The sequence below is a fragment of the Barbus barbus genome (genome assembly GCF_936440315.1).
Source record: "Barbus barbus genome assembly, chromosome: 23".
Lineage (NCBI taxonomy): Eukaryota > Metazoa > Chordata > Actinopteri > Cypriniformes > Cyprinidae > Barbus > Barbus barbus.
The window spans coordinates 20,492,758-20,506,689 of NC_136751.1; the positions used below are offsets into that span (position 1 = coordinate 20,492,758).

A 13,932-nucleotide genomic window follows, 5' to 3' on the forward strand; every position below is an offset into this window, starting at 1 on the left:
TCCACATACACACTGGCTATTATTAATTGTACACGTTAATTATTCCATCATGCAAATACTTTGTAGCTATTTCAAGAGTAACCTAAGTCAGTGCTGCTAATAAATCATTCTGCTTATGGACTACATTTCCGTTCTGAAAGAAGTGTTTTTACCTGAAGGCTGCATTTACTTAAAATAGTAATATTTATATAAATAGTAATAAATGCTATTATCACACATTCTGTCTTCTCACTGAAATGTCAATTTTTTGCCCCTTTTTAGTTTACCAAACCAAGATTTACTGGCTCTCACATTGCTGCAGCAAAGCCAAATCTTAGTGTGGCCAGGAGACCTTCTCAGGTTCAAGTCCAGCCCAGCGCAGCAGTGTCTAGTGCCTCAGTACCAAGCACCACCGTCTCTGTAAGTACTAACATAATCAACATTGTATTTTATGAAGACACATTTCATGTTCCATTCTATCTAAATGATTAAACTTTTTAAAAATATCTTTAATACCAGAAGACCATATTTTAATAAAGGAAAAAGCAATATTATGTAGAATAAATAGATTTCATACAAACTACCATTCAAAAGTTTTTTTTAAAGAAATTGATAGTTTTATTGAACAAGGAGGCATTAAATTGGTCAAAAATCTCAGTAAAGACATTTAATGTTACATAAGATTTCTATTCAATACATAATGTTACAAAGGATTTCTATTTTGAAAAAATGCTGTTAATTCTGAAAACACCTCTGTAATGCAGTTTTATTAAGCATCAGCCATTTTCACATTTTCAACTAATAGTAAAAAATGTTTATGTTCAAGACAATGATTTCTGAAGGATCATATAACACTGAAGACTGGAGTAATGATGCTGAAAATTTGTTCTTGCCACCATAGAAATAAATTACATTTCACAATTTTAAATTGTAGTAATGTTTCACAATGTAACAATTTTTTATATTTGTTACTGTTTTTACTGTATTTTTGATCAAGTGCAACCTTGGTGAGCAGAATAGGTTTCTTTTATAAACATTTGGACCCCAAACTTTTAAACTGTAGTATATGATTTAATCTAGGATGAGTTAAAGTTATTATGTTATATTTACAAAATCTATTATATTTCACTTCATGATTGTACAGACACTAGATCCTCAAGTTCCAGCCCCTGTCCCCAGAGCCACTGCAGATGTGTCCAGTCCTGCACAGCCATGCAGTATTGTCTCAGTAAGTAATTTCTTATTCTGTTGGTCTAAAAATTTAGTAAATCAGCTGTCGCCAGAAATCTACAGTCAAAATATTATCATAATGTAAATTGAGTTGACTTGATACTAATTTACTAATTATAAACAATGTGTAGAAGTTAACATATTCATGTGTCAAAATAAAGAGAGATTGTTTGAAAAATTACAGAAAATAATATTATTTTATATATTAAACAGGATTTCAGAATATAATTTTTTTTGTTCCTTTTTTGGATGACAGCATTGGATAATATAAAGTTATCAGTTTCATTGTCATACTAATCACTGTAATACCATTGAAGGTATTCAAGTAAAAACTATAATTACAATGATAATTTTATGTGAAAGAAGTGATGGATTAAAATAAAATGCTTATTAAATGAATTGCCTTCCTTGACTAAATGTTTTGTCTTTTTTTCCTTAACAGACAGCTCCTTCTGGGTCATTATTGCAAGCTCCATCTGTAGTTCCACTTCCTCGTTTGTGGTCGGAGACCTTGCCACCAGAGGATCACAAGTGGATTGGCAAAAGGCTTTTCAAAATGGGATCCAAGGGAAAGCCAGAGCTTCGTGATAACCTCCAGCTCTGGTATTACCCACCACAGCCAGCACTTATCTATAATCAGGCTCCAGCTCCAGACAGATTCTTTTGTCATTCTCTTCTGCTGTGGATGCCATACAAGCTGTGGAGGGTAAAGATTCTCTGTCCCAATCCTGCCTGCGGACAACATCAGCTGACAGGAGGCGGTCTGCACAAAAGAGCCCGGCAGGTTCTAGACATTGACAGAACATATAACATGGTCACAGAAACCCTCATCTGTACCAAGTGTAGAGCCTCGCATGTGTCCTGGAGTCATGCCGTCCTGCAACAGCTAGATCTGGGCCATCGTTCTGAGTTTCAGGTCATCCTCACAAGGAAGTAAGTACACTTTCATTCCTCATCCAGTTGTTAGCCCATCATCACATATATATGCAAATACTAATATCAAAAATCAAATATCTAAAATATATGAATGTGTGGATTTCGCTTTTCCTAAGGTATGCCTGTGATATGCGGGTCATCCGGCTCCTGCGTGAGCGTGGCTTAGGCAACAGCCCCACGCGGGTGATCAAGCAGCTGCGTGAAAACCACAGCGAGCAGTGGCTTCATCGTCTGGCCCGGTACACCACCCAATGTGTTGACTTCCTCAATCAACCCGGGGTGATGCCGGTAAAGTTCCAGGAGCCCCCAGAGCCTACAGTGGTCCCAAGCTGCAAGTGGCTGCTCACTGTTTACAGCCAAGACATCCTGACAAGGCTGGATGAAATCCATGCAAGGATAACATCCACTTATGGCTCTGTCTTGAAGATGGATTCCACTAAAAAGGTTAGTTGTGGATTTTTGTTTATTAATGCTGTTGTTTATATACATCACTGTATCTGTATTTTACATGGTGTGATGTTTGATTACATTTACAGCGTAACTTCATATCATCTCTTATTACAGATCACCAAGAAGCTGGCTGGGACAGCGAGGGGAACGGGACACTGGCTTACCTCTGTTGGCAACGAGTTTGGTCAGGTGCTCATAAGTGTGCTGACAGCCCAGGAAGGAGCAGGACTGGACATGATGGTAGACGGTCTGGTGAAAAGATACCAGCAGGCTGGTGTGGATCCACCTGCTGTGTTGTACGTGGACTGTGGGTGCTGCACCGAGGTGGGCGAGACCAAGCTGAAAACCAGATTCAGAGGCTGGCCAGATCTCGTGATACGCTTGGACATCTGGCATTTTATGCGCAGGATTGCCCTGGGGTGTACAACTGATGCCCATCAGCTGTACCCGATCTTCATGTCACGGCTATCAGCGTGCATCTTTGAATGGGATGCGGCTGATGTCTCTATGCTTCGCAAAGCAAAGAGAGAGCTGTTGATGTCCCAGGGTTGGCCTGCACTGACAGATGAAGATGTGAGCAAGCATCTGACCAGGGAGGAGCTGGCTCTACATTGCCGGAGGAGGACCTGTGGAGAGGAGACTACCATCCTTCTCCTTGAACGACTGCTTGCAGAGCTCCTGAGCAGCAAGGGCAACGACTCCCTGGGTGTTTCTCTTCTGGACCGAGAAAGGATGGAGCACATCTGGAGTGTCCAGAAGAAGCACATTAAGTGTATCCAAGACCCCCCTGGTGTTGCGCTCTATACAGAGACAGGGAGCTTAACCAAGGGAGGTGTGCTTCTGAAGACATACAGATGTGCCAGAGGCTCCACTTCTCTCGAATCCTTTCATTTACACCTGAACCGTTTCATCCCAGGTACATCTTTGTCACACACACTGCGCATATGTACAGAAAGAACATTAAGTGTCTTTGTGTGTTTATTTAACACTCCCTAAAACTGTTGTGTCTGTTTACAGGGACCAGTGCAAACAGTCTGAACTTTCAGATTTATTTGCTGGAGGGTCTACACAGGTGGAACCAGGATCGGGAGGCGGCTTCCCTGTCATCGGAGCCATCAGCTTTACGCAGCTACACAGGAGAACTTGTTCACTGTGTTAACAGCAATTATGAAAAGCTGTTTGGGAGGAAAGTGGTCCCCATGTTTTGTCCCCCTGCACGTTACACCGGTAAGAGAATTTATTATTGTTAATTAACTTGCAATTCAATAATCTCAGTCGATATTTTATATTTAAGCCTATAAAGTCAGCATGATCAACTTTTTCTTGAAACATGCCCTCTGTCATCTGATTAATATTTTCTATCAAGTAAAAGGCCTTTCAGTATAATTGTACAAATGTCTACCTTTAGCTCATACTTAACGTGTCATTTTGCTGTGAAATCTTTATTATTAGAAAGTAATTATTAGTAACATTTGGTGACATTTACTGTACTGAAGCAACTTTACTTAGGTTTACTTGATTAGAAAAACCAAGTTACATGTAAGTATCAAATATGCTCATCAGGTTTTTGAGGAACATTTATTTGTATGTCTCTCAGTCATCATTGTATTGCATTGCATTATATGTTTTGCCCCCACAGTTATAGGTTTCTGGCCTCTGAATAATTTTTTTTTTCTCCTCGACTATGAGCTACATGTTTTCACACTATTACACTATATGAGCTACTACAAATGCCTTATGTATCAAATATGATACACAACAATTTTATTTAATCCGTTTGTTTATTGTTTTTATTCCAGGTGAGCTCATTGGAGTGCAGTATCTGTTCCAGCAGACTGGTCAGGCACTGCAGGACATGAACCCAGACTCTGAGGAGACTGCAGAACTCATCGAGGACCTTAATGTGGAGGAACGAGATGAAGATGAGGGCTTCTGTGACATCAGCGAGGATCACACCATTGCTGATCCAGAGGTTGTTCTGTCACCACCCTCCTCCACACTGACACTGGCTTCTTCCACCCTGGTCACCAGCAGTGACACGGCTGTACTGGGCTCCACATCCCCTTCACTGGTCCCTGGCCCCACACTGTCTCCTTCATCACCTGGACCCTCAGGGACTGCTGTCTCACCTGTTCCCTCTGAAACGTCTGTTTCACCACTCCCCTCAGAGCCAGAGGATGCTGGTCAGGATGATGATGAAGAGACGGTAAGTGCCATTCCTCTGTATTTCTTTCAAATAAACTAGAATAATTCAAACAAGGATGGACCAACATCTACTGCTTTAAATCCAAACTTTGCTCAGATTTTCAACTAAAGTCATTAGTAGGCAACAAAGATGCATTGAGTCAAATCTCAAGTTTTATTTTGTTAGTGCTTTGTACTATACAGAATGTGTTTAACAGCTTCACATTGATAAACAGGAAAATAACAGAATCAATGGAACTAGTTATGGAACTATGCATCAAAGAAATGTGATTATATTTTAAATTAAATTAAATATAAATTATATTTTGTGCTTGTGTTTTCGAAAAGGCTGTTGACTACCAAAATGTCCCGGGATATCAACATGTGGACAGGCTGTCAGAATATCTGGTGGAGCTCCGGGGTTACACAGCCCTCAGCCTGACCAATCAGGAAGCCAACACCATAATTGCACTTTGGCAGAACTTGGATGACCGAGACAAGCAACGGGTGGTGTATGCAGCTCGACACCAGAAGAGACTGCTGAGTGGACGCTTCAGAGTACCAAAGACGCCCACTAAAACCCCTGGAGTAGAGAGCACTACCAGAAGTGTGCTGGGTGCAAGCAGCGCACCTGCTCAGTGGCCTGACTGTTGCCGTCTGGTGGAGACCATCTTCATCAGGCTTTGCACTATTCACCCAAGCCCCAAAAGAAAAGGCAAGGGATCACTGTCGAGATGGTCTCTGATCCTCCAAGACTACAGAAGGATAAGGCAGCTTGTACTGGGCAACAGCTTGGTGATGGGAGGAACCTCAATGCAGCTGGTGGAGGTTAACCAGAACACCCTGATTCAGTGGTACAACAACAGACAGAAAAAGCAGGAGCTGTCTGTGCTGCTTCAGGGCATTCAGTTGCCTCAGACCCTCCCTGAAGCTCAGGAACCTCTCCAGGCTGCCAAACGCCCACGGATTGAGCCAGAACAACCAGCGGAGCAGCACCAGTACAAGCTACCAGAGAGTACAGCAGGTCAGGCAAAGCAGAGGCAGACTTCTACTGGACGACCCCCTCTAAGACCCAAGGCACCAGCACAGAGTCCTATGTTGGTTACGCCATCAGCACCTGGAGCATCAGCGCAGATGGTACCCAACATACTTATACCAGCAGCACCATGTTTTCAGGGTGTGCCGATGCTTCAGGGTGTGCCAGTGTTCCAGGGTCTGCAAATGGTTCAAAGACTCCCGATGGTCCAGGGAATGCCAGTGGTTCATGGTATGCCGATGCTTCAGGGAATCCCAATGGTTCAGGGGATGTCAATGATACAGCCACAGTTACAGCCTACAGTTGTGCAGGGCACCAGTTTACAACCTGCTACACCAGCTGCCAGCCCCCAAGCCATGCCCAAGAGACCCTACAAGAGAACTGTAGAGGCAAACACTTGCAAGAAGTGCGGGCAGTTCAAAACAAGTGCAACGGGACATAGCCAGTACAGGGGCCGGGTGTACTGCCCACAGACTGAGACTGTTACAAAAGAACAGTGGTTAGAGGAAATGCGGCGAACCGTTCCCAAATAATGTATATATTTGTATTTATTGTAGTGTTGTATATAGTTGTTTAAATATAGTTCACTATTGTTAATGTTTGTGTTGAACATTATTTAACTTTTTGTTTTTTAAACATTAATATTTTTTTAACTTTTTATTTACTGTTTTTAAACCCTTTTCATTTAACTTATTTAGTGTTTTTGAAAACTTGATATTTACCGTTTTATTTACCTTTTAATTTACTGTTTGAAAACTTATTTAATATTCATTACTGTTCTGTTAGCATAATTGTAAAATAAAAAACAAATTGGCAAATTATTGCTTTTTGATTTCTACTTTTATTTTCATTTTATCTCCCTTTTAATTTATTGTTGTTTGAAAACTTATTTAACATGTAATTTAATTCATTTAATACTTGTTACTGTTCTGTTGGCATAATTGTAAAATAAAAACAAATTGGCAAATGATTGCTCTTTTAATTTTACTTTCGTAACACTATTTCATCAGTACACTGCAACAATAAAACATGTCTATAAAAAGATAATTTGTACATTTTGTCATTCTTGTCACAGACATTTTTCAGCATATTAATTACTATTTTGCATTTTTTTTCATTAGAAATAACAGATTTGTGTCTGAATAAATTGAATAAATATCAACACAACAACTACAAATAACAATAATACGATTAATCAGAATAAATATCAATACAATAACTAATAATAACAACAAAAACACATTTACATTGGTATACTTTAATTTTCATGAAAGAATATCCAACAAAGTACATATGTTCATTTTATTAACCTTGAAACTTCCTTTATTTCATGAAATTAACAATATTACAAAAACGTGTCTTTAGCTGGATTCGAACCCCGGTCTTGGTGAGCACCTGCAATAGGAAACAGTGTAATTAAAATGCGCGATTTTCCCGCATGAAGAAGCCGGAAAATGTATCACTGCACGCATGCTAAGGAAGAACTGTCTTTGAACGTCAAATTTCACCCTCTCTTTTCTTCATTTCTCTTTTCTCTTCTTCCCCTTCTCTTTTTCTTTCTTCCCCCTCTTCTTCCCTTCTTCCCCATCTTTGACGGACTATTGTTCCCCAGCTTAAACGCAGCGCCTTAGACCGCTCGGCCATCCTGACACATGGAACTAGCTGTGATGTTTTGCCCTCTAGTGGTGTGAATGCACAGCGTTTAAAACTACTTTCACTTTTCTCATTTATATTTACTGTTTTCTTAATATAACAGTCAAAACAGCAATGCATACAATTCATAAATGATATAAAGCAACACATAGTATAATTTAATAATATAGATTTTGCCTTGTAAGATATAGCGTGGCCACTTCTATAACACCAAAATTGAGGACACTTTGTGGGATTCAATAAAGCTAGGATAAAAACTGAAAAATAATTCTTAACCTATGAGCAGTGACTAAAATAAACCTTTCCATTTAGGGGTGACATTTTCTTTCTTATACTGATTTGCGGGGCGATTGATTTAACTTTATAAGGGAGTTTTATAACCCTATTACATGAATTTAAAATGTATTTATTTACTCCATGGAAATTCTTAAATTTATTCATTTAATTAAAATAAGACACTTTAGCAATCAAATAAAATAAATATCAACAAAATCCATTGTTGCAGAATTGGTACAGAAGCTGCACCTGAAGTGGCATTTAGATTATTGCAGAACAAAAATATAAAGGGGTGAGAACTAATGCACGCGCACACACACAGGTATGATTATTACAGAGAGCATTTGTATTGTTATTCGATGTTCACTCTTCACTAGGGCTGCCACTAACGACTATTTTTATTTCGATTAATCTATCGACGAATTTTTCGATTAATTTCCCACACAAAAAAACAGCAATTTTACTTAAAAATATTTTATTAAACCAAATGAAATCTAAATTTCTATGAAATCCTTTTTTCAAGCAAAAGTGAAGTGCAACATAAAGTGCAAGAAGCAAGTGTCCATCTCATAGTCCAAATCACTGAAATCCCAGTTCAGTATTATAGTGTGAGAATGACAACATATCCACGTGTTCTAGTCTAATAATAATACAATTATAATCAAAAAACACTTTTTAAAGGAGTATTCACCAGAAATATTATTTACCAGAATTTATTTAGGTGAAAAATGTAAATGTGCAGTATTTCTGAAAAAACATTTTTTTTTATATAAAATCAATTAATTGGAGATGCTTTTTATTATTAAAATTTAATGGAACAATTCAAATGGAATCCAGAAAATAATGGAAAACAGAATTTGGTACGGATAAAACTGTAAAACTCAATTAATTAGCCTTTTAACCAATTAATTAATTACACTAATAATCAATTAAATAAATTTTTTGATTAATACAATTTTAAAAACTGAATTTGGAAATAAAACTGATTTCATAGGGCCCTATAATTATAATTTTGTTAATAAAAATGGATTTAAGTGAACAATAGCTTTTAAAATGACTTAAAGTACATATATAATAGCAATGATGCAATAATAATTAGTTCAAATAAAGTATCAAAAGCAAGAAATCATATGGTTTTATTGAGCAAAACTGTTCAAATACATAATGTATTATAAACAATAGAGCTAATGTAGATTACGCATTACAACAAAGGCCTGCAGGGGCGCCGACGGCCTGATGATTATTTTTACACATTACTGCAAGATCTAATCCTTGTTTAATATTGACCAAGCACCCTTTAATTAAAATGTCCACTTAATCTTTAATATTTGGCCATTTCTTTAGGACAGAAATGCTACAGCCGCTGTAATTAAATGAATATGTGGACATCAAACCGTGTAAACTCAGAGTGAGGGTTTGAGCTTTTATTTTGAAATCGTGATGTATTCTCCTGTGTTTGTGTAGATTTATAAATGATTTACCTTACAAATCTGATGAAATGGCGCACGTTGCGTCCCCAGATGAATGCTATAATAAACACAAACTCACAACAACATGCAGAGATGAGTTTGAGACGCTCCACATGTAAATGATAACAGTTTCTGTGGAGCTACTGTGAGACGCACGAACTTAACCTACACGCATGTATTAAAGAGCATATACTGTGTGAACTGCATCGCAAATAATTATTTAATTAAATCATAGCGTTTGTGATTCACAATTATGCTTAATTATGATTTTTAAATGGGTTTAATATATCATGCAGCCTTGGAACATAGTCTAAAAATGTGTTTTATGGATTCTCGTCCGTGAAATGCGCCACTTCCGGTATTTTGTCGGTTAGTCGGCACAAGCAAAATGAAGTTGACGATTTTTAAAAATCAACTAAAATCGACGAATCGCGACAGCCCTACTCTTCACTCCTGTTCATTTATGTATATTGCTGTTGGTTTTATTTACATATCATTTATTAAATTTTTTCTACATTCTAAATTTTATAATAATAATAATATGCTATTATAATCTGACTATAATCTGTCTTGTCCTAGGTGTTTTATGTGGCATTTTTCTGTCAAATTTCTGTGGCATTTTGTAAAAACAGCCATTTCAAAATGAATCAAAAATTACAAAAAATTTGACTGTATGAAAGAATATTTATTTTTAATGGGTTTTCTAATGTTTATCTATACATAAATTCACAAAATGCATTGAAAAAGTTGCAGTTGGCCACATCCAGTAAAATGAATGGCACTCTATGGCCCTCTGCTGGTCAAAACTATTTCTTTCTTACTGTAAACCTTTTTCAGTTTATCTCTAACCAGTTGATGGCAGAATTCTACACCTAACTGTGCGTTCACACCGCCGGCGGCGAGAGCGTCAAAGCGGCCGGAAGTCATTCATTTTCAATGAGAGCCGGTGGCGAGCTCCGGCGAGAGCGGCGCGGCGAGTCTTGGGCGGTGAGAGCGTCGAGGAGAGTTGAAATCAGGTCAACTTTATGGTAATGAGCTATGACGCTGTTGGGCGGCAACCAATCGGAATGTAGAAGTCCTCCGCTTGAGAGGGTTCCAGAGAACGCAGTTCTGTAAACTTTGGTTCCGACCACATTAGTTCCCATGCAAAATGGAAGAGAGATTAGTTATTGCTGTGGCGGGTTTCCCGATAATACTTGACGTGTCCCTGTTTGTGTACAGGGAGAAAATTAAATAAAAATTATAGGGTACATTTTCCCGCTACAACGTTTGTTTTTCAGCGGGAATGCAATTTATTTGCTCATAACAACACCGATTTGACCAATTACATTAAGGCTACACTTCAATCTGGACAGTTTGTAATGTAGGCTGCACACAAATTAATGCTAATTAAAGACCAAGGCTAGTAAATGTCTCCTATAATGTTGAAATTAGACTAGCACTTAACCATGAACACAAATCCACACCACACAAATGGCTTTTCATTGGCTTAACCTACTTGTTTCTTTTGCGGCTCCTTTAAATACAAGACGAGCATACGATCTACGTCAGAGCGTCAGCGCGTCCACGAATCTTTTCTACAGCGTCTCAGTCAGGGCGGCCAGGGCGAATTTTGACGCTCTCGCCGCCAGCGGTGTGAACGCACAGTAAGACCTAGATCAATATCCAGAAACAACTTAAATTTGGATTATCATTTAAGTGTTTTTTTAATAAAAATTGTATATTTCACATTCAAGCTAATGGTATAGTTGAGGATTTTTGTGGTAAATACATACAAAAGTACTTCATATCTCCCAAAACACAGCATTAATTTATAGATGAGAAATAAACAAACAAAAAAAAATATATTATTTGTATGATTAAAATATATATTTTTTTTACAATTACTTCATCAATTGTTGGGGTCATATTGACCCCAAATACCAGTACTGTAAACAGGAAACAATGACCATATGAGGTTAAAGGGATAGTTCCCCCCAAAAATGAAAACTTGCTGCTCATTTTCTCACCTCAGGCCATCCAAGATGTAAGTGACAACAGTTAAGAAGATTTTTAACTGAAACCATGGTCCTTGGTGATTCATAAAAGGCAGGTCAGCTAAAAAAAAGCATATTCAGGAAAGACAAAATTGATTAATACCAGTGGCTCCTGACGACTAGGGCTATATATTGAGTCTTATAAAGCGAAACGATTGGTCTTGTGCAAGAAAGGGGACATAATTTACAATTTTACCTGTAATTAATAGCCTCAGGTAAAACTGGAGTAATTGATCCTAAATGATGCAACAAAAAATGTCATCATGTTACTCACCCTCATGCTTTGCCAAGCCTGTATGAGGTTCTTTCTTCTGTTGATCACAAAAGAAGCCATTGTGAAGAAAATTGGTAACAAAACCGATTAGACACCATTTACGTCCATTGTATTGATAAAAAAAAAAAAAAACGTTTAAATTTCACTGATGCTGGCTGTAAAATTATTTCCAAGCATGATGGCTGTAACCATGTCTTGACCATTGGGGGCAGTAACTTACTGCCAGTAAGTATAAAGTAACAGAACGGTGAAGGAAATGCTAGGTGTAATTCTAGTATGGAAGTAATAATTTTGAACTATTTGCAAAGAATATTTTAAATATGCACACTTTCGCTCTTATTTGTATGCCTAATATGTCGAAAACGCAAAATGTTTCATGTGTCGTCAACTTCAGTTAGGATGGATCACGTAAATTTTACCATATTTTCCATTTAAAAATGCCGTATGAGGGAAAAGTCTAGTGGTTTGCTAACTTTAACTGTTACTCGCTGGATATTACTGTCGGTCGATTATCAAATAAGTTATTAAATATTTCGCTAACTTACTTCCATCTTACTTTGCTAACGATGTTAAAAACGGACGCTCAGTGTTGCCAGATTGACTGGACGATTTCCAGGCCAAAAGCTCATAAAAACCCGCCCAAAACTTTAACTGTCAAAATAATGTGACGAAGTATGTCAATCAAGATTGATAAAGGCCATTTTTAACTCCTTAAAACAACATAACGAGGACAAAATAAATATAACGTGAATGTTTGCAGCCAGTCAAAAACTGCCATCATGTTAACGTTAAGTTACTCCCTCATGTTTTCCAAACCTGTATGAGTTTCTTTCTTCTGTTGAGCACAAAAAAAAAAGCCATTCTAAAGAATATTAGTAACAAAACCGTTAACGGAAAACATTTCAATTAAACTGGCTAAATGTCGCTGATGCCAGCAAGGCCTTAACCAGTTAACGTTACGTTCAGTTAGAATGAATCACGCAATACCATAATTTCTATTCAAAACGGCCATATTTGAGGGAAAAGTCGAGTAGTTTGCTACTCTCTGGATATTACTGTTGGTCGATTAATGTTTCTATTGTCAAAAAGTTAAATGTTTCGCTACTTCCATCTTACCTCGCTGACGACTTTAACCACGCTTCGTAACGGTTACAGGAAATTGCGCGCGCACTCCTTCTGTTCTGTCAACAGTAAACTCCGCCCACTTTGATTTGATACCTCTTTTTTTTCCGATCAGATATACCGATATTTTAAAGCCCAGTATCGTCGTAAACTAAAATGATCTTTTAAATTATTAAAAGAATATAATGAGTAATTATACTCACTTAATATTAGATTTTAAAGCCATGTTTTTTTACATTTCACAGGCCTTTTTTTGTTTACACTGTCAGAAATTTTATATACTAAAATTGTATTTTAGCCCTTTACTGGGGCAGTAACCTCAAAGATAAACCTATACCCCTAAAAGGGAGCATATTAGTACCATACTTTAAGTATGCATGCTTTAAGGGTATAGATAATTTACAAAGGTGCACCTTTGAGGGTACCTCGTGAAAAATAAACATGGTGTTACATACAATAAGTACTAAAATGTATTATTATTATTATTATTACCATGATAAATTTGTGGTTACTTCAGTTTTACTACAAATACTGTAAATTAAACTGTGGTCACTGTAATAAAACCATGGTGATTTTTTTTTAAAGGCTGCCAGAATGCTGTACTCCTAAAGATGAAACTTTAGCATATTTTTTTTTTCTGACAGATTTATTAACAGCAATTACAGAACATAACAGAATCCATTTGAACTTTTAACAACAGTTTAAATTTACTTACACAAACTAGCCTATTTAAAATAAATATTACATGTACACAAAAGTTTTGGGTTAGTAAGATTTTGTAATATTTTTTAAATAAGTCTCATGCTCACCAAGGCTGCACTTATTTGAACAAAAATACAGTAAAAACAGCAATATTGTGAAATATAGCCATTAAAATAACTATTTTCTATTTTAATGTAGGCCTATTTAAAAAATGTAATTTAAAATGCATCTGTGATCAAAGCTGAATTTTCAGCATCATTATTCCAGTCTTCAGTGACACATAATCCTTCAGAAATAAATCTAATATAATTTGCTGCTCAGGAAATTATTGCTGCTTCATATTTGTGTAGAAATCGAGATGCATTTTTTAGGATTAATTTTATATATAGTAATAATGATATGTAATGTAATGTAATAATGTGGCAATGGTTTCTTATGCTTCTGATGCTTTTGGGAAACGCAGCTCTATTTGAACAAAGGTTTTGACTGAGCCATGCGTCATCAGCGAACACTGTCTGTGATTGATTGGTTCTGTCTTTCAGCTTTTGCGTGCGTTCCAATGAGCAGGAGAAATAGCTCTATCGA

At 37.1% G+C, this 13,932-nt stretch overlaps 2 protein-coding genes across 3 annotated transcripts in view; one reads left to right on the top strand and one right to left on the bottom strand.

Annotated features, from left to right (window-relative positions):
• LOC306842537 (uncharacterized protein) overlaps positions 1 to 6,846 on the top strand; it is an 8,422-nt gene extending 1,576 nt beyond the window's left edge. The window contains exons 4-11 of the mRNA XM_079373467.1: positions 262 to 399; positions 1,124 to 1,207; positions 1,652 to 2,142; positions 2,262 to 2,589; positions 2,710 to 3,511; positions 3,613 to 3,822; positions 4,395 to 4,801; positions 5,128 to 6,846. Coding sequence (XP_079229593.1) covers positions 262 to 399; positions 1,124 to 1,207; positions 1,652 to 2,142; positions 2,262 to 2,589; positions 2,710 to 3,511; positions 3,613 to 3,822; positions 4,395 to 4,801; positions 5,128 to 6,348 — 3,681 coding nt within the window. The 3' untranslated portion in view covers positions 6,349 to 6,846. The remainder of the gene's footprint in view (positions 1 to 261; positions 400 to 1,123; positions 1,208 to 1,651; positions 2,143 to 2,261; positions 2,590 to 2,709; positions 3,512 to 3,612; positions 3,823 to 4,394; positions 4,802 to 5,127) is intronic.
• The window catches only part of LOC306842540 (plasmolipin-like), a 22,519-nt gene extending 9,798 nt beyond the window's left edge, over positions 1 to 12,721 (bottom strand). The window contains exons 1-3 of one of the 2 annotated variants that reach the window (XM_079373471.1): positions 12,640 to 12,721; positions 11,524 to 11,560; positions 11,223 to 11,310 (exon numbers count right to left, since the gene is read on the bottom strand). The gene's annotated coding sequence lies outside the window, so the exon portion shown is untranslated. The remainder of the gene's footprint in view (positions 1 to 11,222; positions 11,311 to 11,523; positions 11,561 to 12,639) is intronic. The other variant, XM_079373470.1, reaches the window with a different exon arrangement.
• Positions 12,722 to 13,932: the final 1,211 nt, after the last annotated feature.